The sequence below is a fragment of the Lytechinus variegatus genome, chromosome 9 (assembly GCF_018143015.1).
Source record: "Lytechinus variegatus isolate NC3 chromosome 9, Lvar_3.0, whole genome shotgun sequence".
In the NCBI taxonomy this organism is placed as follows: Eukaryota; Metazoa; Echinodermata; class Echinoidea; order Temnopleuroida; family Toxopneustidae; genus Lytechinus; species Lytechinus variegatus.
This window is the reverse complement of record NC_054748.1, coordinates 16,631,088-16,655,290: the sequence shown is the minus strand read 5'-3', so window position 1 is coordinate 16,655,290 and position 24,203 is coordinate 16,631,088. Positions and strand designations below refer to the sequence as shown.

Sequence of the window (24,203 nt, the reverse complement as noted above, 5' to 3'; positions counted from 1 at the left end):
ATATATTCATCAGAATAATGACATGCAGCTAGCCTGCTACGCGCAATACGCATGCGCATTAATACACAAAAAGCCATCACGCGACGTTGGTGAGGAAGATCTTCTCACGAATTTCAAAGCCAAAGAACGATATTTTTACAGAATTTTGAACACCAAAAGCCAGGAGAAACATAGGAAAATTTAAGGCTTAGTATAAAGATGCTCGGGATGAGGAGTTTGTGAGGCGTTTTTTTCGTTATTGAACCATAGAAAGCCAAACATGACGCAGTATCTGCCCCCAAATTTGTTGGCACTTTTCGCTCCACGCGAGCCCATTCGTTATCTTCCTCCACTGGACAAACTCCCAGAAGAGAAAAGAACTGACGGTTACAGCGGAATTTCAAGCTATGTTCAACTCTTTGAGGTAAAGTATGCTCCAAAAGAAGAAAAGGCCCGAGAGAGAAAGAAAAAAAGAGAGAAGGGAATATGGCCATGCGTTTTGAGTTGGGCCCATTTCCGTTACAACTCAAATTTTTCTCGAAAATCGCACCATTTTATACAATTGTATTTTTTTCTTATGTTAGACACCCTTTACCCATAAAAGTATATATATTCTGAAAGGAAATTGTCTGAGGAATTCAAAAATGCAATCAGAAAAGGCATAGGGTAATGTCATAAAAAGTTAGAGGTCAAAATATGTGGAAAACTGTGAAAAAAACATACTTCCCAATAAATCTGAGTATCAGATAAACTTTACACCCTATAGGGAAATAACATGCATATTTCAACTCTTTAGAGTGAGACCTTTCCAGTGATATATAACTTGTTGGGGATAACTCTACCAAAATAACTGGGCGCAATCATCTTTTAAGACCAAATTTCACATCACAATTTTTGCGGGTAAATATGTATCAATGCTTGATTTACCCCTAAAATATTAATTAGTCTTGCCTTTAGTTGCATAAATACACTTGCAAACACTAACCAGTATATTATAATATATTTACTGTGGTTATTATGAATAAAAAATGATTTCATTTGACTCAAATTGTGGGATTTGTCACCTCTTGGCTCAAAGACCGGTGGACCACAGGTTGACAACTGAGAGTCAGGTTTAACATATACATGTAAATATAGGGAAAATGTGAATGCACAATGAAAAGTTCTCATTACTGCTTAAATTATTTAAAATTAGTGTCAACAAAAACAACTGACAAGTTATAAATAAATCCAGACACCTGGCAAAAATACTTTGATTACAGTATGTTATTTTAGAGTGTTATATTTTAAATATACCCTCTTGCTCAACATTCTGCAGGACATGGTCTCTTGGTACTGGGTCAATTGAATGTCAATGCACAGAACATATTTCTATGGGTACATTTGCCTCTGTTTAGTTTAATCTTTGTACCAGTTTCATTCTCAAGTACTTTTTTGTTTAGTTTTTTTGTATAATTTGGAAAAATATTCTCTGAACACTTTTGTGCCAGCCAAATACATGTATGTGTCATTTACTGATTTATAGAAGCAGTGTGATGTAACATTAAGAAAATAGTAAATAGAATCAGATGAGGACTTTATTGCAACAAACAAGTTTTCATTAATTAAAATTGCATAAAAGGTGTATTTATATCTATTATGTTACCAGAGTAATCTGAAGATTCTGACACAAAGTTATCACTATCAGTCTACGCTGTCAATATTGAAACCATGAGGTCATAATTATTAAAACAATAGATTGATTTATCTCTGAAGCCTTTAATTAGTTTGTGCTTTTCTTTTTGAAATTTATGCAGAGCTCTTCTAAATTTTATTCAAGGTGTAACCCACAACTGTATTTCATCTCTCCTCATTTCCTATACATCAGACAGTCACAATTTCAATCATGTTAATTTCATGTTTTACGTCAATTAATTATACTAATTAGCTTAATTAGGTACCCTTTAAACTTAAAAGTTCAAATTTGACCCACTTATGATTGAAGAATAAGCAAGTGAGCCCCAAAACTATTACATATTTAGGAATCAGGGACAACTCGGACCACGGGACATCTCGGACCGCGGGCCGAGTTGTCCCACCCAGTACGAGATTTTTTTCTCACAAATTTGCGTCTATTTTTCCGTAATTTCGAAATTTCTTGTAAAGATTTTCTAGAGATATGGTCTGATGGTAATGTTCTTCACTTTCTATTACTTTTTTTTCGCTGAAATAAAAAAAAAGTGTAATTTTAGGCGTTTTTCGACAGCTCGCGATTCCTATAGGCGCGCGTGTATTAACTGTGTCGGTCCTCGGCTCGGCCCCGCTCAATAACTGACTTGATTTTGTGATCATTTCTCCTCAAAGTACCACTTTTATCGCAGAAGATGGACTTTGTTGTATTCCATTACCTCCATTTTCTCATCACAAGGATAAAATTTGGTGTATTTGCACGATTTTGATCAAGTTTTTCACCTTTTTCTCTCTGGTCGCAAGAAGCGAACAACCGATGAACGGTCCGCTGCTCTTCAGTTATTGAGCGGGGCCGAGCCGAGCACCGACACAGTTAATACACGCGCGCCTATGGGAATCGCGAGCTGTCGAAAAACGCCTAAAATTACACTTTTTTTTTATTTCAGCGAAAAAAAAGTAATAGAAAGTGAAGAACATTACCATCAGACCATATCTCTAGAAAATCTTTAAATTACGGAAAAATAGACGCAAACTTGTGGAAAAAAAATCTCGTACTGGGTGGGACAACTCGGCCCGCGGTCCGAGATGTCCCGTGGTCCGAGTTGTCCCGTCCCCATATTTAGGTACTGTGATGTTACACATTTAGTTTCTTAATGAAATGAAAATTTATGCTCCCCTCGTCTACCACCATGCAAAAATGGCCAATTGATGTTACATAATTGCTAATTACTGGTAAACGAAGTAATCTCAAGTATTTCTTTTTCTTTTAAGTAATTGGTATAAAGATTCCCTTTAATATGATACCAAATATACCCATGTAGCAAATGTATTTCAAGTTTTATACCATTAATTCTTTCTGTGCTTGTCGTGCATATGTAACGATACCACCTATTTGCGGGCCCAACTTAAAACGCATGGCCATATAGATTGAATGAAATTAGGCTAGGCATAGACAGCTGGCAAAAAATGTTAGAAAACTCCTCGAAACAGACGGCGTTTCGAGGAGTTTTCTGACATTTTTTTTTAAATTTCTCCTTGTACACAGACGGCTCACTATCGTGCAGCCACCATTGGGACTTGCAATGCAAAATCCCCCCGTCGGGGCTTTTCAATTTTTGTCTTTAATGAATAAAAATTTTGAAAACTAACGTGACCAAAATGCAAATTTATATTCCCTCTTGGCATTAATTGCCAAAAACTGAGAAAAATGAAGTTAAAAGGAACAAAAACAGTGACTTACTTACCTCAGCTGTTGCGCAAATTCACTTCCCCGTTTTATCCGATCTTAAGTACATAAACATATGGCCATTGAGTCCCCTGTACAGATCGCCTAGAACTTCGGTCTCTGTATTTGGTGAGTGAAGCCAACGAAGTTCAGCTGAACAACCAACAAAACAGAGACCGAAGCTTTTGGTCTAGGCATGCTAGGCTAATCAGTTTAAAAAAGGAGTCAGACTCAGAGACAACGAAGGAAAGAAAGAAAGAAAACAGAAAACACGGAAAGTCAGAAACATGGTGAAGTTGTGAAAAATTGTTTAGATGAAGGAAGTGGGGGAAATTAAGGTCACTGTCACTGAATTTTCGAATCTAATTTCTAGCATGCTACATCACTGTAGACTAAATTTCCATGACCTGCAGCCGCAGCGGTAAGTGAAAAATGTCCCCATAATAAGGCATAAACAAGGTCAATCTCAATTTATCAAGATATGGACTGGTTGATTTGTCTTCTTGTTGGTAAACTTATACACTTTTTTTAGTTTAATGTTGGGTTCCTCGGAGAAGACTGGTAAAAATATGATGAAAGATGCCAGAACAGAAGACTCAGGTTGGAACAGAATAGAGAAGGAAAAAAAGTAAGGAAGAGGAATATAACTAGGAAAGTATAAAAAAATTGGAATTTGAAAGCAAGGACTCTGCTCGGAGGAAAAGGTACAATAGTACAGCTGTCAAACTTTAACTTTTTCCAAATTTGTTGAATTGTTCACGTACTTTGATATAGCCAACCGGATGCGCATGGCTGAGCTGAGTGATGTTGGAGACTCCAATCCAATTCAATCAAATAGACAAGATGTACATGCAGAGATGGCCTCTGCCATATTTTGAGACTTGCTTTGTGCCAAACTTGTCTACGGCTAAGTAATGGACACAACAAATAGGCAGTCACTCCCTACCAAAGGTTTGTCTTGCTAAAGTCAAAGGCTCATTTGTTGTTTGTTTTCTGACAATGACCCTCCAGAGTGTACAGAAAAAAATGCAAAATTTTTGTTTAATTTCTGATTTATTGTACTCTACCTGTTATTTTAATTTTTTTTTACATACCAGGATCCTGCAGACACCCCTCCTCCAGCTCGGGGAGAAACTAGAGAAGAGAAGCGTCTTCGGAAGATTAAGGAGAAAGAGGAGTCGTGCAAACAAAAGATGGAAAGCGAAGTCGCAGAATGTAATTAAACAGTTCAATTTTTAGATCCTGCGTCAGCAGTTTACTCTTTCCTTTCTCATTAAGATGCAATGTATATAATGTATTTGGGTGATTCCAAGCACCACCAAGTATTAGAAAAGACATGTAAAAGTGTAATGCCACTGGCTGCGGAATCACCCATTTCTATGTATTATACCTGGTTTTTTCGCACGTCATATCAGTCCATGTTGTGATGTGTAGTAAACACCAGGAAAAGAAAACTCAGTTCATTGAGCTATTAGAATTCCTTTGAAGCTGCATCCTCGTGGGAATCTGCTCTATGAACTACACAAATACTGGACCAGCTAATATTTGCATTCAGAATCTTCCACTTAATGATGAGGGTCCCAATATTTTTGTGTGTTGTTGAATTTATGGCTGTTCGGCGAATTCGCGAAAAGTATTTTTATTAGAGAGTCATAGATTTTCTCTTGCAAATAGATGAAACCTGTTGATGAGGAAATTCCATAAAAAAACGGTAAGGGTAGGAATCTTCAATATACATGTACATTGTAATGTAGTGTCACATCACAATAGTGACAACAAATAAATTGAAATATCTCCCAGGAAAAGTAACTTTAAATTCATTTATTTTTATTTATTTTTTGACAATGTGTAGTGTCACTACTTTCATTGAAAAAAATAGGAAAATTACAGGTCTGCAATATGAAATTTAGCATGTGTCACAATGGAATGGTTATATGACAATACACAAAGGTTTTGAATTTTTTTCTCAATACAGGGGATGCCCACAGCAATCCAAGTGCAACGTCAAATGCCTTCAAGACACTCTTTGTAGCCCGTATTGTAAGTAGTATTCATAATTACTGGTAATTTCTACTCTTTAATAATGCTTTAGTGAATACCGTCTGCTACAAATGCCCAAAGTTTCTAATACATGTTATGACCAAAGTCCTCTTTATCTTTTTGTGTATTGGTCATGTGCCATAAGTTTGCATACTTTTTGTGTTGCATATTATATTGATTTGGGCAGTGCATCGACTTACATGTATGTACATCATTTGACCACACATTAATTCCTTATTGTCAATAGCATTCGCTACAGCAAAGCCTAGCTACACGCTCTGCATACCACTGCAGACTGACCACAGAGATTTTTATTCTTTTTTTAAATCTTTTACCCCTAATTACTATGCCACTATTTCACGTCAGTTGTTTCATTTACAATTTCCTTTAAATACAATACCCAATGAAGTTCATACATTGCAGATAATTTTTCCCTTGTCTTTTTACTCCTTTTCATGCAGAACTACGATACCACGGAGTCTAAGTTGAGGAGAGAGTTTGAATCATATGGTCCAATCAAAATGGTTAGTGATTTTATCAAATAATAACATTTATTTTTGTGTCAAACAACATCAGAATGCTAAGTAAGATGTCGAAAGTACAGTCCATACAAACATTAAATACATAGAAGTAGTGATGGAGTCTGAGGAAATGAGAGAAAAAAAAAAGTTTAGTCAAATATGGTATCTGATGCACCACGCCGTACGCCGGGGTACCGTATTACCCCGGAGTACGGCGTTGTGCAGCGCCATCTCTTGTTGTAATAGTGTACAGTTACATTGTTTTCATGGTGATCATTGTTGTCATGGTAATCACGGTCGTGGTACGATCAGTGCGACAATCATGACAATGAATGGGGACAATGATCACAACGCCTATTTCCTTTCTTTGATACAATCTAATGCCAATAATAGTACCGTAAGTAACGGTGTATTAACCGCACCTTTTTCTCGGCGGGATAGAAGCAAAAGTCGGGGGTGCGGTTTATACACGGTGACGGGTCTGAGCCAGCCCGCCGTAACCCCTCCCGTACATGTACGATGTCTGCCAGATCACAACACATCGAGTGGCCGGGCGTAGCCGCCCAGGCAATGTCGTTTAGAGGGGTATGAGCCGAGGGTAATGGGAAGCAATTATTATGATCTTAATCAAATATTGTCCATAACAAACGCACCCACCTTCATGACACTAATTTTGACTTTATTCTTGATTCAAAGTAGTGAAGTTCCCTGGCTAATTTAAAAGAGACGCCAAGCATACTCGGTAATATTTTGTCACTGCTGAGCGAGAGTTGAGTGAGCTTAATTATTGCGTTGTAATGTGGTTGTAGTGCGACTTAAGCTGGCGCTATTCAAAGTCCCTTTTCGCGCCAGCTTGTTTTTTTCCTTCCTGTTTGCTTTTCATAAGATACCATGTAAACCACGCACGAGAGAGACGGCACGAAGCCGTAAAAAAACAACTGGAAAAAATGTCAATTTCTTTGTTTCTTGAACCTTCCTGTAATCCCGTATCCAAAATTCATGCTAAGACATCAAATTTCTGAAAGTGATTGTGAGATTGTGATGCAAAAAATGTGAATGTTTCTTCCTCCTACGCTGGGAAAGACACAGATCATAATTTGATAAGATGTACTGGCATGACTGGTACTGTATCGTAGTTTGCAATGTAATGGCAGTGCTGTGTGTGTACACTGTGACTGTGAGGTGAGTGAGTGTATAAGTTGCCAATATTGTCGGCCGGGGACCGTTCTTTCTTTCTAACATTTGTAGATGAATTGATCAAGAACAGCATATTTCCGCATACCGATAATCTCTTTGGATACTTTGAAATCTTAAAAACTTAGATTTTGTTTCTTCGTACATGTACCTCAAATATGCATGTAAATGTGAGAATTTTTTTTTTTTTTTTTTTTTAGTCCAAAGTTGGGGGTGCGGTTAATACACGGGTGCGGTTAATACACCGTTACTTACGGTAAACAAATTATACAGGTATCATTATTGAACAGTGAAGATTAGAACAGAACATGAAAATTAGAATAAAGTTATCATTTTCATGCATTAATTGTTTCATATGATCACTAAAAAGAAAGAAAAATCTGTACAAAACATTAAAATATACTTGTACAATTTTTGGGTAACCCAGGGTACAGCGCAAAAAATAAATAATTAAACAAAATGGCGGATTATTATTTGGTACCCCAGGGTACCAAATACTGCATCATATCATGAACTCATATTTCTTAAGTCCAAGAATATCAGGGAATGGTAGTTGTGGTTGCTTTCAAACTTGGTTTTAGTATAAGCACCATGAAACAGGCTGCCTACCATAGCGCGAACATTGAATGTAAATTTTTTTTTTTTTTTACAATGTACCAAAGGAGTTTTAGATGAATTAATGGTGGCCCAGTCCACTGACATGTATATAAACATGCAAAGGTGGTGACTCTCCTCCACGTGGGGCCTTTATTTAACATCTCCAAGGGACGGAGTGCGTTCCACTGTAAAATAGCCTGCATCTGTTGAAAAGGGGAGAGACGTCTACACACATCGCAGGCTTCAGTCATCCGCCCTTGGTGGACTCGAGTCGATGACCTTTGGTTCGACAGGCAGACGCTTTCCTGACTGGGCCAACTTCGCTCTCCCCCAGTCCGTTACATCGGGAGGAGAGAGCTACAGCTGTGGGTCACAGTGATTCACCTCGCTTTTTGCCTCCCAGGGGCCTGTTGCATAAAACTTTTTACCTGAGAAAACTCGGGTTGTTTGTACCGGAGTTTTTGCCCTGTGTCAAAGTCAATGGCAGAAATCAGACTAACCTTAGTTTTCAGTTTTTACCAGAGTTTTCTCAGGTAAAGTTTTATGCAACAGGCCCCAGGAAAGGTGATGCCTAACAAATAATGAAATTGTACACACTAAACATGGAATTGCCAGTCTACGATCATTGTTTCTATTTGCACATTCTTTCTCCTATCAACAGATCAGCATTGCCCATGACATCAACACCGGCAAACCGAAGGGATATGCTTTCATAGAGTATGCACATGAAAGAGACATGCATTGTAAGTATACAATAAATCAATCAACCAATTTTGGTTTGCATGAGGGATTGAACCATCTCCCCGCTGTATACTTCATTCTCTATTCTTTTTTACTTGATAAACAATTGTACAGATATGACAAAAAGTTTAGGAATAAGAGCAAGAGCCCCGTAGCATAAAGCCTAGTGACTGATAGTGGGCTTTATTTCTTTGATCGATTGCATTGAGTATTGTGTATGATCGATCATAAAAACCAACCCCACGATCAATCGCAAAGCTTTTTGTTATGGGCCCAGGTTTAGGAATCGAATCAGAGTACCGGTAGTGTGTCTGTCATTATTCAATGCCCGTCAAAGAGTACTTGTGGAACAGCAAAAATCTGCAAATTAAACCAAACTTCATTTCTCCCTGTCAGTTTTTCTAAAGAGTAATTTTTAGTAAAAATAAAAGAAAAATCCATTCTACAATTAAGGGCTCACTTGAATATTTTTGCACTAGTCTCCTTTATTTATTTTTTTCCAATTTTGATTTGTTAAAAAAAATTAAAAATCAAAGTGCAGAAGGTTGTACTGTAGAACGGAGTGTAATTAAAATCTAGTAAATGGTCTGAATTATATCTTTTACTTGTTCTGTATCGAGATTTGAATATGAATATATTGGTAAGTGTGTGATGTACACAAGTGTGTTCTTTTATTCATTCTTGTAATACGAGTCCTGCGATTGGTTCATCCATGGTTGGTAAGATGTTCAAGTGGTGAGATTGTAAAATAACAAAAGAGTGTATGGTGAGTATTGTATCTTCAAACGTGTGATATGAATTGAAAATTATGGAACAAAAGAGTATTTAAGGATCATGAGGCCATATGTCTTATTAGTAAATAAAAAAAAAACAGGAAAAAAATAACACAATTGTTTATGGTAGAGTGATTCAATGACATTTGCTTTTGCATCAGTTGCTCTTGTGGAAGTCTGGGGTTAGGGCACCTTTTTTCTCTTCGGTGTGTTGGATCAGTTGGTAGACTGTCCGTCTCACAACTGGGAGGCCGGGAGTTCCAACCCGGCCGTGTCCGACCAAATGACGTTAAAAGATGGGAGCTGCTGGCTTGCAGTACAAAGGATAGAGCTACGTCGATCTGGCGCTGCACGCGGCTGCCGGGCCCATGATTAGCCCTATACCCCAATTGGGTAAAATAAATAAAATAAAAAGGATCTCCGTTTCAAACGATAAAACATGGATTTTAAAATCATTTTCAATTAATAGTATTCGGGATGAAGTTGCCTTAATACCTTCATGGGTTAATTCAAGTGTAAAAGTAAACCCGTCACTAACCCAATCTCCTACATTATTTGAAATCAGTTTCGTATCACACCCATGTGTCTACAGAACCGGAAAAAGGAGCAATTGTCGCGGGAGCAAATGTTTGGTCGCTGGTACACATATTCATTGCCGAAGATTTTCTCATTGTTTAAAGTATTTTTTAAGGTTTTTTTTTTCATTATTAGTCTCCTTTTTTGTGAGGTTTTCAACAGTTACTTTCTTCGCACGTGTCTGTTTTTTATATAAATACAGTGTATTTTTAATGACCAATTATTTAACAGTGTTATCTGCCCCAAAGTGCATACGAACGGATAATTTTAATGCTTTATATCATCTATAAATTATATTTAGAAAAATTGTGTTATTTACATTATGATGCCTGTGGTAGAATATAATGTATACATGTAGTTCCGACTAGCTCTCTCAAACCTTTCTCTTTTTGTCACTCCCAACACAGCCACGCAATTTGAACGTGTGCGCTGCTTGCTCATTGGCTAACGCTCAGCCATGCTGCATTATGATTGGCTAAAGATACATGACAACCGTTAGGTTTGTATGTTTTGGTAAGAAGATTGTTGTTCCCTCAGAAGGAGTGAGAGAGTGTGACCAATCGATCCAATCAAGTCGTTGAGATAAAACCGCAGCACAAAATAACAGAATCAGATTTTTGCTTGCCATTCACAAAATATTCAATCAAACTTTCATCATCAAATTTACCGTCCCTCTTTGGATCTTCTTTTTCCCCAAAATTAAACCCCCAAACAGTAAATTGATTTTATTATTTCCTTAAGGAAACAGTTTGTTAATAGTGAAAACAGCCAAATCATTTTTATCGCGTGTACTTTCGTTCTCTGTTAACACCAACACAGAATTTTAAAGTCAGAATTGACTTTTGTAACTTAAACTTTTCATTTGGCCAGTGCAAATTTTAATATTAAGTGGGCCTAAGAAGGACAATTCAAGATTGGGAAGAAGAAATTAACTTTTAATATCATCCATTCAATTATGTGACCCTTTTCCCTTCAGCCCTGTATAATTTGTCTTATTCTGGGAAGGCGTGAGAATTTCAGTGTCAACAAACACTTGTACCATCGCAGTTTGTGAGAGGTCTGTTCGTAGTGTTCAGTTTATTACTAGGTTTGTTACGAGGTGTGCGGAGAGATGAAAGTCACAGATTCTTGCAAGCAGTTTCTTCCTTTAGGGGTCATTTATGAATGGTATTAGTTGGGGGTTTTCACTGACTAAAACGATAATTAAGAATTGATGTCATGAAGTTCAATGTACAGATCTGCAATCCATTCACAAAAATTGGAGAGGATGAATATCTTAGAAGTAAAAAAAAATGTTTCACCTTTTATTGGTAATTTTAATAATTCATTTGGGTAAGACAGTCAACCAGATTTTATTAATTTAAAAAAGCAATTTCCAATCCAAACGTAGGTGTGTTGGAAGTTTGAATGTATGTTCATATAATAGAGTTACTTGTATATAGAAAATGAGGAGTATGAAAGTTTGTTGAATGAATAGAGGTGATAGATGGAGTATTAATATAAATGTTCAAATTATTAAAGTTTAAGTTGAGAATGATTGAATGTTAGGGTGATGTATGTTCAAAGGTCTTATAATGGTCTTGGTTGGTGCTACACCAGAGAGTTTGACAGTCATAAAAATTGTTGCATGGGAGCCACTCCTAAATCAGTACATGTACATGGATTTATAAAAGAAATGTTTTTTCGAATAGATTTATTCCTTTGATGTACTTGATGCTGAAAAGCCTTCTTGCACTGATGCAACAAAATTAATTGTGTGTGGACAGAAAGAGTGAGAAAGTTAAGAGTGAAGTACAGGTCAAAGGTGAGACAGTGTAAAGGTCATAGAAATGACCAGGTTATTATGGAGACATAGAGTAAAGGGCATAGAGATGACCTGATTGTTGGAGTGTATAGGTCATGGAAATGACCTGGTTGTTGGAGACATAGTTTAAAGGTCATGGAGATTACCTGGTTGACAGATAAAGGTCATGGAGATGACCTGGTGTTATGGAGATACATACAGTGTAGATGTCATGGAGATGACTTGGTTGTTATGGAGACAGTGCAAAGGTCATGGAGATGACCTCTAAGTTGTAAAATCAGAAGTCACACAATGTAGGATATTTTGAATCTAAGAATTATTCTTCAAGTGCCATTCTCCAGTACGTGGACGTCATCTATTCAATATAGGTATCAGCGTCATTCAATTTTAAAGGTATCCTTGTATATACATGTACAATGTCAAATCTAGGAGTTGTTTTTAGAGGGAGAATGAAATGCATGATTGTAATTATAGTAAACTGTGTGTTTTGAGTCACATGAAACTCAGTTTAAATAAATACAATGTACCTAAAATAAGACAACATGAAAAATAAAGGGGGGTTATTGTGAAATTCCATGTTTCGACTTTTTTGCAAAAAAAATATATTCAGGATGTTTGACAAGTTTTTCCTGTCAAATATGTGTTTTTATCTTCCTCTATAATTTGTTTATTTCATAATTCAAATGCTATTAGATCAAGTACTTAAATTAATTGTAATGCAATGGTCTGCACAGAGACTATACATGTATTTCAAACCCACTCTTGTGGAGTAATATGGGTTCGGGAATATTTCTCTTTTCCTTGGTTTTCTTCCTTCTCTTGAATATTTTTTTCCCAGTTGGTTAAATATACCAAATTCCCTCTTTTTCTCTCTTTTTTTAAATTTTTATTTGAAATATATATGATAAATATCTATGCAAATGATTTCCTTTATCATTTCGTTCATGTATAAATGAGAATAAGATTTTGTGATGTACGTGTAACTCTAATTCTGTATATGACGGCTATTTCATGACCCAATTAATCTTTATTTCAGCTTTGATTATGAATGTTTTCGGGGAGGGGGCAAACAGAATTTCAAATCTTGCAAGTTCAATATACATAATTAGAAGTTGAAGACAAAATCTAGAACTTAAATGATATAGTGACATTGCCGTTCAAAGGGATTTCCACAAATTTAATAGGTTAATGTAAACTGAAAGGTAGTCAATTTATTTTGTTACGTGCAAAAAGTAAGTAATGCACATTTTCTGTGAAAGTAAACTATTGAGTGCATTGGTAAGTGCTTTGATTATAAATGCACTGTCAAGTGGGTTCCTGTCTGAATGACCTCAATACACCTACATACACAGCCATCTCACACTGCTAAATATCAGATAAGTATAAAAAAGCAAAGAGATTGGTAAGTGGTCCATTCACACTTAAAAAAGTTTTGGTTTTTACGCAATGCACAATTTGTGATATTTGAGATATTTTAAGAAAATAGCATTTAATATAACACAAATGAAGGGTATGGTTAAAGGAAAAATACAATTATTATTAAGGGGATATTTGTTTTGATTATTTTGCACAAAAGGGGGCTTCTCTTTTTTTTCTTTTTTAGATAAAATTAATTTTAGGAAGATTAGGGCATAATCAGTATACTTTGGATGGATCTGTTGTGTGATATATGGCTTTCATATTGGCTATATCTGCCCTATTGTAATTCCTTATAGGCTTATTGATAAATGAAACTGAATTATATACAGCTTTTTTTCATTAATTCTCTTAATGCAAAGATCAATAACTAAGACATTAAAGCATAGTTCGGGGGCAATGTACTTGGTATAGAGCTGCAATACTTGTTCAACTCTTGATTTTCTTTTGGGTTTAAAAAGAAATATTCTTCCCTTTCCAATGTAGAAGTCATTATTATCTGAAAGCAGATTATCTCCCTTACAAAAGCTTTTAAAATGATAAATTTTGCGATTTACATGTACTGTATGTGATATGTCCTTATTAAATCTAGCATAGGCTTCTTTGCAAAGTATTTTGTTCAAATTGGGTGACCTATGAATTTCATTGATTGTTTGGAATGTAACATTTCACTAACATGAAATTCACATGTGATAGACGTTTGAAAAAAAAAAATATGTATGAACATACTGGGTGGTATATGTTTTTTAATATAAACTGATTATTTTTCTGCTAGAACTTTGAAGCCTCCTTTTGGTGCTCTTACCCACAAACCCTCAAAATTTATTATTCAATTCATTGAATTAATGATTCATTTCCTTTATTTCAGACGGGTAAGTATCTCAATTCAGCTGTTTTTGTCGGCTAGAAATTATTAATGATTTGTATTGTCTCTGACAGCGGCCTACAAGTACGCAGACGGTAAGAAGATCGACAATCGCCGGGTTCTGGTTGATGTAGAGAGAGCGAGAACAGTCAAGGGATGGGTACCAAGAAGACTAGGTAAGCGAAAGATAGATATTAAAAATGAATAAAAGTACATGTAGTTGCAATAATAGTAATATAAGCGAGGGACTGCTCAGCTAGTCAACCACCGCCAATTTTGTCTCATTTGCATATTGCCGGCCGACGGCGTATTTGCATATACCCCCGGCTTATTTGCATACGGATTACCGGCCGCCCCGCACATCGACGCACCGATCGGTGAAACGCCTGACCGATCACACAACGGATCAGTGCCCACCTATTGTTCGTGCGTACGGTCCTGGGGATTTGTATAAATAGTCTACGTTTTCAAATAATTTTCGTCACTTGATAAAGAGTTGCAGTGGCACTCAAAAGCTAGTGAACACTTTTTGCGAGAGTGATCACCTTGTTGACCATAGTAGATTGCGAGACAAATGAATACCCTCTAGCGAATATTAGGTATATTTACCTAGGGAAGCCACTTCAGTTCTGAAAACTGTTCTCCCAGCGGGCCCTGCTATTATTGCCCCTGCAATAACTGGGCTGCCTAGGCGCTCAAGCATTCAAGGAATTTCTTCCTACCGGGTACCAATTCACCTCACCAGGGTTGAGTGCAGTACAATGTGGATAAATTTCATGCAGAAGGAAATTGCGCAATTATATTTGTCTTTCCCTTGAAATCATACATTGTGTTTTCAGCCAAAAAATCATAATGACATTGTATGATTTCATGGGAAAGACAAAGTAATATATTTGAGTTAAGGTTGAAAAAAGAATCAAACTGAAAGATCACCAATGTTGGTGTGTATTTGACCAGAATATGACAAATTTTGTATTTTGTGAATTATGAAGAGCTATTTAATTGAATCTATCATTTGACCCCCTAAATCTCCCCAGACGTGTTGTCCAACTCATTTTAGCCTGCCAGATTTTATGCTCTGATAACACCCCATTTTAGGCCTTTTGGGGCTGTAAATTTGTATGAGAAATATTTTTCAGGCCCAATGAACAAAACATACTAACCTCCTACAACACTTACAGAGCTGTCAACTGTTCTGGTTTTATCAGGATTGTCCTGATTTCCAACTTTCAAAATGCCCCCAAATCAGGATGTCCGTGAAATTTAAATGTGAGAAAGTAAAAATGTACGACAAATTGCCATAGACCCATTCATGCCCCAGTCCTGAATAAATCTCAAATAGCCCAGTTCGTAAAGGATTGGACCCCGCTGTGGGCTTAGTCGGCCCCCTAGCCATTGGTTGTCTGGTCTACATTGGACCTTGTTGTTTGGAAGTGCCCTTTCCCAGAGCTAACATAGAGGGCACATGTCTCCCAATATGTAATCAGCACCAATCCACTCATCCCTCCCCCAACAAGGGAAGATGAGTGGATTGGCACTGATTAGAGATTGGGAGACATGTGCCCTCTATGTTAGCTTTGGAAAAGGGAACTGCCAAACAACAAGGTCCAACCTGGACTATTCATTGGTTGTCCAGAAGAGGCATAACTCCATGTTGTCAGGTATGTACTTAGGATCTCCTTTTTGATAGCAAGTATGATGTGGATTGTTTCTTCAGGTGGTGGTCTAGGAGGGACCAGACGAGGAGGACCTGATGTCAACTCGCGTCATTCAGGAAGAGACGATCCATCCGGAAACAGGTGAGATACAAGAAGTTTATTAAAGTCCAAGTCCGGATTCAAGTCCTACACTCATTCATTGATATTCGCACTAAACATGTTAAATTGTATCAAAGTAAAAGCGCTTCCCCCCCTCATGTCTTGCGCAATATACAGTTGAAGCCAAAAGTTTACATACACCCATGGAAATCAGTGAAATTTGTTTGCTTGCCAAACATCTTAAAATATACTATATCTTCAGTAATATGAATGTTACCATGACAAATTTAGTATCAAATGGAAGAGCGTATTAACCTGTCACATGATTGGGATCAAAGTATATTTCAGGTGGAATTTCCTTTGAAGAAAGAAAGTAATATTCTTGTAAAATGTATTTTATTGTTATATATTTTCAAACATTGCTTCATAGAAATAAATAAATGTCAAATCTATGATTTGTATTACATTTTCTATCATGATATGTCACCACTGAACAAAAAGTGTAATCTTAAATGTTTGTGTTGAAAAGTAACTATGAAATGTTTATGTTTTTTTAATTTGTCTAAAATATGAAGATTTTTGGGGGAAAATGACACCAAAATCACCACACAAAATATTTTTCAGCTCCTGGTGACAAAGCAATGTGATGAAGGGGCATGACACACTCTGCTATCAAATTCGTCATGATAGCACAAATATTTTATAAGATACAGAATATTTTATGATGTTTGGCAAGTGTCAGCTTTTCTTTGAATTTCCTGGATGTATGTAAACTTCTGGCCTCAACTGCATTCACAAGCATTCGCCGGAAATCTGCCACATCTTTAACAACATTTTTGCGACATCCTGGTACAGGGTTCTGGAGTTGCACATTATTATGTTTTCAGCCAAAAATCATACATGTCTGAATATTTTTACTAATACTCATTCAAATCTTAATTTTATGCTATTTATAATCGCAACAGTGTCCCCAACATATGTCCTTAAAAAAGAAACAACAAATGGTAAAAAAAAAACATAGAAATATATAAATAAGAAAAAAAAAGAATAAGTTTTGGTATTGTAAAATGTCTGGGGTGCATTTGCTTAAAACACTACAAAGAGTCTTCAGACCAAAAATTAGCACATTCAGAGCTTTTTTTTTTTTACTATCAATTAAATTTTGTAGAATGTAAGATTTAAAAAAATTTTGATTGAATATATTTCCAAAAGCAATTTTGAATCAAAGCCATTTCTTGTTCATTTTAGGGAAAGAGAACGGGAGCGTGAAAGGGAGGACGAGGAAAGAGATCGCCGCGAAAGAGAAGAACCCGACCGTGATCGCGAAAGAGACCGGGATCGTGAGAGGCGACGTGATCGGGACAGAGATCGAGACCGCGATCGGCGGGATAGAGATCGTGACCGGGATCGCGATCGCAGAAGGAGGGGAGAAAATGATGAGCGGGAGAGAGATCCTGACAAAGAGCGTGATCGCGAGCGAGATCGAGGACGTCGTGACAGGGATCGGGACCGTGATAGAGATCGTGATCGCAGCAGGCGAGACAGGGATCGCGATCGCGACAGGGATCGTGATCGCGACCGGGATCGCGACAGGAGACGGGATCGTGACCGAGACCGCGATGACGCGAGGCGCGATGAGGGTCGGGATGAGAGCAGGAAAGATCAGTTTGAGGATGGAGATGGCAGGAAGGGTGAGTATGAAGACCAACCAGAAGGCTATAACCAGGAACAAGAGGAACAAGGTGGAGGTGATGGATACGCAGAGCAAGAAAACCAGTACGGAGAGGACGATCGCCAAGAGGTGGATTTCACCGCCGAGGATTACCACGCCAAGCTCAAGGAATACCGCGGGATGGAAGCCGAAGACGAGATCCAGAACGAAGACCAATCTAACGGTCTCGCGCAGCAAGAGCACGACGATTCTTTTCAAAACACTTTCTAAACTTTTCCATTTGGTTCCCTGGACGCCATTTACCAGTTGTGATTTTAAGTTTTAATGAGGAATGAAGACAATATTTTGACTTTTTAATAAAAAATAGTAAAAACTTTGTCTGGAGGTATCTCGGCATTGAATTAAAGATTAATTTCACCTGATGAACATCGTCTGTGAGGTCAGAATGTCATGAAATTATTTGCGTTAACAATCGTATTAGGAATGACTTTGCATATCATTGAAAAGTACATAGCAGATGGTACTTTTTTATTTTTTTATAGTAACAAAATGGGTAAGTGTGATAGATAGATTTGATTTGCAATTCGCAAATCCCTAATTTTTATGTTAATAGGAATAAATAGTTGGGGGATACACGTTTCTGTCAGCTTTCTAGCACATGTCGTTCAGAAATGGGTAAGTGTTAAATTTAGATTATATCTGCAGATCACTGATTTTCCATCATTGGGGGCATATTTTCATGTTTTTTCTTGGATTTATAAAGTAATAGTTGCAAAATAGGTAAGTGTAAAAATAAGATTTAATTTGCAAATCCTTGATTTTAAGGTTGATACCAAGATTGAAGAAGTGGTTGGATGGGGGGGGGGCATATTGTCATTTGTGGCCCTCACTTAATAAATCAATGTTGCTCTACATGTAGGTACAGAAGGGGGGGGCATAGGTATTGGTGTCTGCAGAAAAGTTAATATTGTATATGTCATGTTTTTAAGTCTTTTTATTCTCAATGATACATTGTGTCAATCTTTTTTGTTCATCATGGATGAGATCATGTGAATTCATATTTATTTAACCCAAAAAGATTCACTGCTCCAAGTCTACCGGATTGTATACAATTTGATATAATCTCATATTCCTCCAGTTTATGCTTACGGTATTTAAGATTCATAATGTTTGGGTTAGATATCACGAGCTTTTCTTTAATATTGTTTTATTTTTTCACTTACAAGCTCTATTGCACATTTCTCAACTCTCATCGGTTATTTGAAAGTAGAATCAAAGATCAGTTGTTCAATTCTCAACTCTGTGTCATGTGGAGGCACAGTCGACTGCACCAGAGTCTGCACTATCAAGATACTTTCCCTTAATAGTCAATAGATCTACTCTACCCTAATACTCTAATTGTATGTGCTATCAAGCATACAAATCAGCTGTACGATCAATTGCTGAGCCTTGTGTAGCAGACCCCAGATGTTTTTACTTCATCTAATTAAGAAATACATGTACACTCTATGTCACACTACATGTAAATCTTCTTGTAATACATTTATCTAAACCACCTACCACCAACAGTGTTTAAAATGTAGTTTAGACTGTACAATGTATGTGACTCCCACAAAATGAGTAGCTTCAACCCTGTATGATGTATACTTTATTCAATCAAATACTAGCGATGTGTAATTGTCATCTTTCATGATAATGCTAATCCAATTTTGACAATGAAATCAAGATAAACCAGACCTGTAAAAAAGGGAGGGAGGGGGGGGGGGGGGTTCTAGGTGCCATTTTTTAACGAAAAAAATAATGTTTTCTTTTTTGTCATTTTGCTGTAACTTTTTTCTCTACGGTTTGCTATGTTTTATTTTTCCTAACAGGCAATTTGTACATTGGATCTAATAAGTGGTTTGTATTTGCATTTCCGGAATAAAAGTAAACTGTATGTATGATGTATTTCTCTGTCTTACTCTAGCTTATTATTATTAAGTACTAGTATGTCAGGAAGGCTTATGGCTAATTCTTTAAAAAAATATATAGTCCCACCCATTTGTTGGCCTGTAGCCTTGAAATATTGCACAATCTGTCATATTTTGTTGGGACAATCCTTCATATGAACGAAATTGGCATGTAGAAACTTTTTGACATGCTCTAATTAAATTCATGTTCTATTATCGCGCCTTTTAATATTCATGAAATTTAGTGAAAATGTAAGTATACATATACAAACAAAAGAATGAACTGGAAGGAGAATGATACTAAAAGAGAAGTGGCAAGTAAAGAAATGGGAATGAAAAGAGATATAGTGAGGAAAAATTAAGTGTAAGATGAAAAGAAATAATGAAAATGAAGAAAGAAAAGTGGTAGATAAATAAAGCTTGAAGTGAGAGGAGATATATATAGAGAGAAATAATGAAATTGAAGGACAGAGAGAAAGAGGCCTGTGGGATGGTGACATTTGCTCCCGCGATAATTGGTCTGGGCTTATATTTTGTCAATGATGAAGGGTGGTTTATTTTCAGTTGCTTAATGTCAAATCTTCCAAATACCAACTCATCTTCTATCATTTGATTTACCATAAGTTCGTCCACTATTCACATGGTCTTATTGCCATTTCATCCACTCACCAGTTGGTCCAATAGCCATTCAGTCCTATTCCATTTGGTTTGATTGGACTAAGTGTTAATTAGAAAAAAAGCAAAGTAAAATGGATATTAGACCAACTGGTTATGAGACTAAATGGTCATAGACGAAGTGATGATTGGACCATATGGTTATTGAACCAAATGGTTGTTAGACGAAGTGTTGATGGACGTAATGGCATTAGACTGAATGAGACTAAGTGATAAGTGGACGAAGTTGGCAATAAGACAGATTGACAATTGAATTTACCATGAAAGGTTAGGGTTGCAACAGGGGAGCATTTCATGAAAGGACATGTTAGTTTTAGGGTACAGTAGTGTTAAACCCAGGGTTGAAGTTCGTTGGAGCAAATGTTGTGGAACCCCATGGGATATAAGGATAGAATGAAATGATAGATGATCTTTCGAGAGAGAATTAAAAAAAATGACTAGTGTCAGATAAATATTTATGTGGAAGGAGAGAGAGGAAGAAGGTAAATAGAGTGAAATATGATAAGAGAGAGAGACAAAATAAGAGAGGCAATGAAAAAATAGGTGGAAGTGTCGGATAAAAAGATTTTAAAAAATGAATTTTTCTTTCCATGTACTGGTATGCTAACATTTTTTGTAATTTAGTAATGCCCACATCTCTGAAAACAATATATTTATCGGGGGGGGGGGGGGGGGGGTAATATATATGATATACAAACTTTTATCTCCCATAAATGTGCATACTACAGAATAAAAATATTTCATGAAATACATAAGAAAGACTGGGCAAAATTGTATCATGATCATTGCCCTGCTGATTTGAACAAAGCCTCATGTCACTGATTTGGAAAAGAAACTAAGAAAAAGTGTAACTTGATTTTTTTCACCTTGTATCAATTTTCTTCTCGTTTTACTCCAATCCATTTCATACACTCTCCCGTCTTTCTCTCTCCCTCTCTCAAACACACGCTCTCATCTGCCAATTCGTCTCCCTTTTATTTCTTTTTCTGATTAATCTTCTCTCCTTCATTCCTTCCTCTTTCTCCTGTGGTATTTTTTCTTTATCAACTTCTATCTCTCTTTCAGTCCCTCATCTTTTTTTCTCTCTCTCATTCACTTTTATTGCAATCCATTCCACATCTCTTCAGTCTCTCTCTCACAAACACACCCTCTCATCTGCCAATTCATCTCCCTTTTATTTCTTTTTCTGATTCCTCATCTCTCCTTCATTCCATGTACTTTCTCCTGTAGTATTTCTTCTTCATCAATCACTTATCTCTGTCAGTCCCCCATCCTTTTTCTCTTTCTGTCTCTCACTTTCATTGCAACATCTCCGATCTTTCTCTCACAAACACACCCTCTCATCTGCCAATTCGTCTCCCTTTTTCTTTTTCTGATTCCTCATCTCTCCTTCATTCCATCTAGTTTCTCCTGTAGTATTTCTTCTTCATCAATCACTTATCTCTGTCAGTCCCCCATCCTTTTTCTCTTTCTGTCACTCACTTTCACTGCAACATCTCCGATCTTTCTCTCTCTCACAAACACACCCTCTCATCTGCCAATTCGTCTCCCTTTTATTTCTTTTTCTGATTCCTCATCTCTCCTTCATTCCATCTACTTTCTCCTGTAGTATTTCTTCTTCATCAATCACTTATCTCTGTCAGTCCCCCATCCTTTTTCTCTTTCTGTCTCTCTTTCACTCACGTTCATTGCAACATCTCCGATCTTTCTCTCTCTCACAAACACACCCTCTCATCTGCCAATTCGTCTCCCTTTTATTTCTTTTTCTGATTCCTCATCTCTCCCTCATTCCATCTACTTTCTCCTGTAGTATTTCTTCTTCATCAATCACTTATCTCTGTCAGTCCCCCATCCTTTTTCTCTTTCTGTCTCTCTTTCACTCACGTTCATTGCAACATCTCCGATCTTTCTCTCTCTCACAAACACACACTCGTCTGCCAATTCATCTCCCTTTTATTTCTTTTTCTGATTCCTCATCTCTCCTTAATTTCTTCCCCTCTCCTTCATTCCTTCCTCTCTTTCTCCTCTGATTATTTCTTCTCTCTGTCAATCTCCCATCTATTTTCCATCCCTCTTTCTCCGTCTCTCTTTCACTCACTTCCATTGCAATCCATTCCATACAACATCTCCTGTCTTCCCCTCTCTCCCCCTTTCTCTATCTGTCTCTCTTTCACTCACATTCATTGCCTTCACAGGAATTAAAATATCGTACTGTATGTGCTGCATAAAAAAAAACCATGATTTCTATAGGTGGTCCCCCCCAAATCCCCAGTGGTCACCAATGAATGGTCATCTGCACCTCGTAACATACGCAAGGCCGCCAAAGCTAAGATTACACTATTATTTTACTATTTCAAAGAAGAACAAATTAAACATAGGCTTACAGGGAAGGGTATATTAATTAAATGATTAATTCACAAATGTGCATACATAATTCTACATTGTAACATACAACTGTTGTCATTAAATATTCCAAATGCCATGCTCGACATATTCCCTTCCTGGGTGGACTATACATGATGGCAACAAAGGGCTTCAGAATCCCCTACAGAATGAATCGGGGGCTGAGTCTTTGCAACCTTCAACTAAAACTAACATATTACATCCCAATTGTACATAAATATCAATTTCAGTCCGATGACAAAATGCAAACAATATTAGACAATGATACATCACAGACCATACAAGGTAGTAGCCTCATGTTAAGCAGTGAGCAATTATTAGAATAGCTTATACCCTATGTACAATCACAATCTGTATGCAGCTAAAACTTTCTAATGCTGAATGAAGACTATGAAATTGGCAATAGAATAATATATATAGAACACAAATACAATAAAAGATAAAAACATCCACAGGTATTTTGGTATAACATCTTGCTACTAACTCGAGCCTATTTTACATCCTATCCAAAGGACAGCAGATAATGCTCATTCCAACAAGGTTCCTCTTCACTATTTCTAAACCATGTATATTTATCAAATTAATTATTCATGCTTTATTCAAACAGCTATTTTCATCTTCAAATACAACATTAGTAATTTCCCTACCATTGTATCTTAGTTTGTTAAGTGTCCTGAAGTTTCCTGAAGACATCAAAAATTGTATCTCTGTTGAGTCTTTCAAAAATGTTCTTAAAACTTTTCATTTGACTTCTAAATTTCTTTATGGGCCTTGAGCACTTTACAGAGAGGATTTTATGAATCACATGTATTATCATCATTATATTATTATTATTTATGTATCAGAGCTATATACAGATCGGTTTAGAAGTTAGAAATTTACCCAAGTGCACCAAAAACAGTAATCTACACGTTCCCACCACATTGCCAAATTAAGGATTTGGTGTACCATCGCATTGCCAATTCAAAGATTTTAGTGCTTATTTGCATTCGTACATTGCATAGGGCGTCTGACTTTGCATTTAAAAAAATTAATGAAAGATAAACATTTAGGCTTCTCCGACACAAGTCATTGGACCAGACTACAATTTGAAGTTACCTGGATTTTTCCAGATTATTAATTAAAAAGCAAAGAAACAAAAAAAGATAAGCTTCTCTTCAATGGAACATTTATGTCATGCATACCAGAAAAAAAATTTATATGTGTTTAATTAATTACGGTCTAACACACTGCTTTACCTGCCTGAACAAAACTGAAAGTTCACATCTTGACCGTGGGAACCGATCTTGAATATAAAAAAACATTTCACGAGCACACAAGCATTTCAGGGAATAATTCCTGTTTAGTGCAGCACTACATGTATTTGAATTAATTTCTTGCTGAAATTACACTGTGGGTGGGATTTGAACCCTCAACCCTCTGTTCCATAGTCCAGAGACTTATCCACTGGGCCACAAGGCTCCACTTGTATTCAAATCTTCACTTCTTTTCTTTTTTTGTGTGTAAGTTGACATGATTCCACTTAAGTACGTTTCCTTCAGACCAAAACACAATCAGTTCACTTTCAGTTACAGTAATAATTAATTTTGAATTACGAAAAAAAAAGAAAATTTACAGATCCATTATTGGCAAACGAGCTTTAAAAGCAATTGGAAATCTAACTACATGCCTCAATAATTCCATAGCACTTAAATACGTCAAATTATCAAATTTTTAATTTAGAAGCATATGTTGTGTCATGTGTCCTAAAAGAGACATTTCTGTCGAGCGCATGATTTTCAATCACCTAGTCTTAATTTGAATATTCAGCAGAGAAAAACAATGAATAAAAACATGCAAATTTAAAG

At 36.6% G+C, this 24,203-nt stretch overlaps 1 protein-coding gene across 1 annotated transcript; it reads left to right on the top strand.

Annotated features, from left to right (window-relative positions):
• The first annotated feature begins 50 nt into the window (after nt 1–50).
• LOC121421079 (U1 small nuclear ribonucleoprotein 70 kDa-like) lies at nt 51–18,129 on the top strand. The gene is made up of 8 exons (XM_041615691.1): nt 51–403; nt 4,471–4,588; nt 5,349–5,413; nt 5,875–5,937; nt 8,387–8,468; nt 13,975–14,076; nt 15,618–15,699; nt 16,906–18,129. The coding sequence occupies exons 1-8, from the start codon at nt 260–262 to the stop codon at nt 17,597–17,599; spliced, it is 1,350 nt and encodes a 449-aa protein (XP_041471625.1). The 5' UTR covers nt 51–259; the 3' UTR covers nt 17,600–18,129.
• Nucleotides 18,130–24,203: the final 6,074 nt, after the last annotated feature.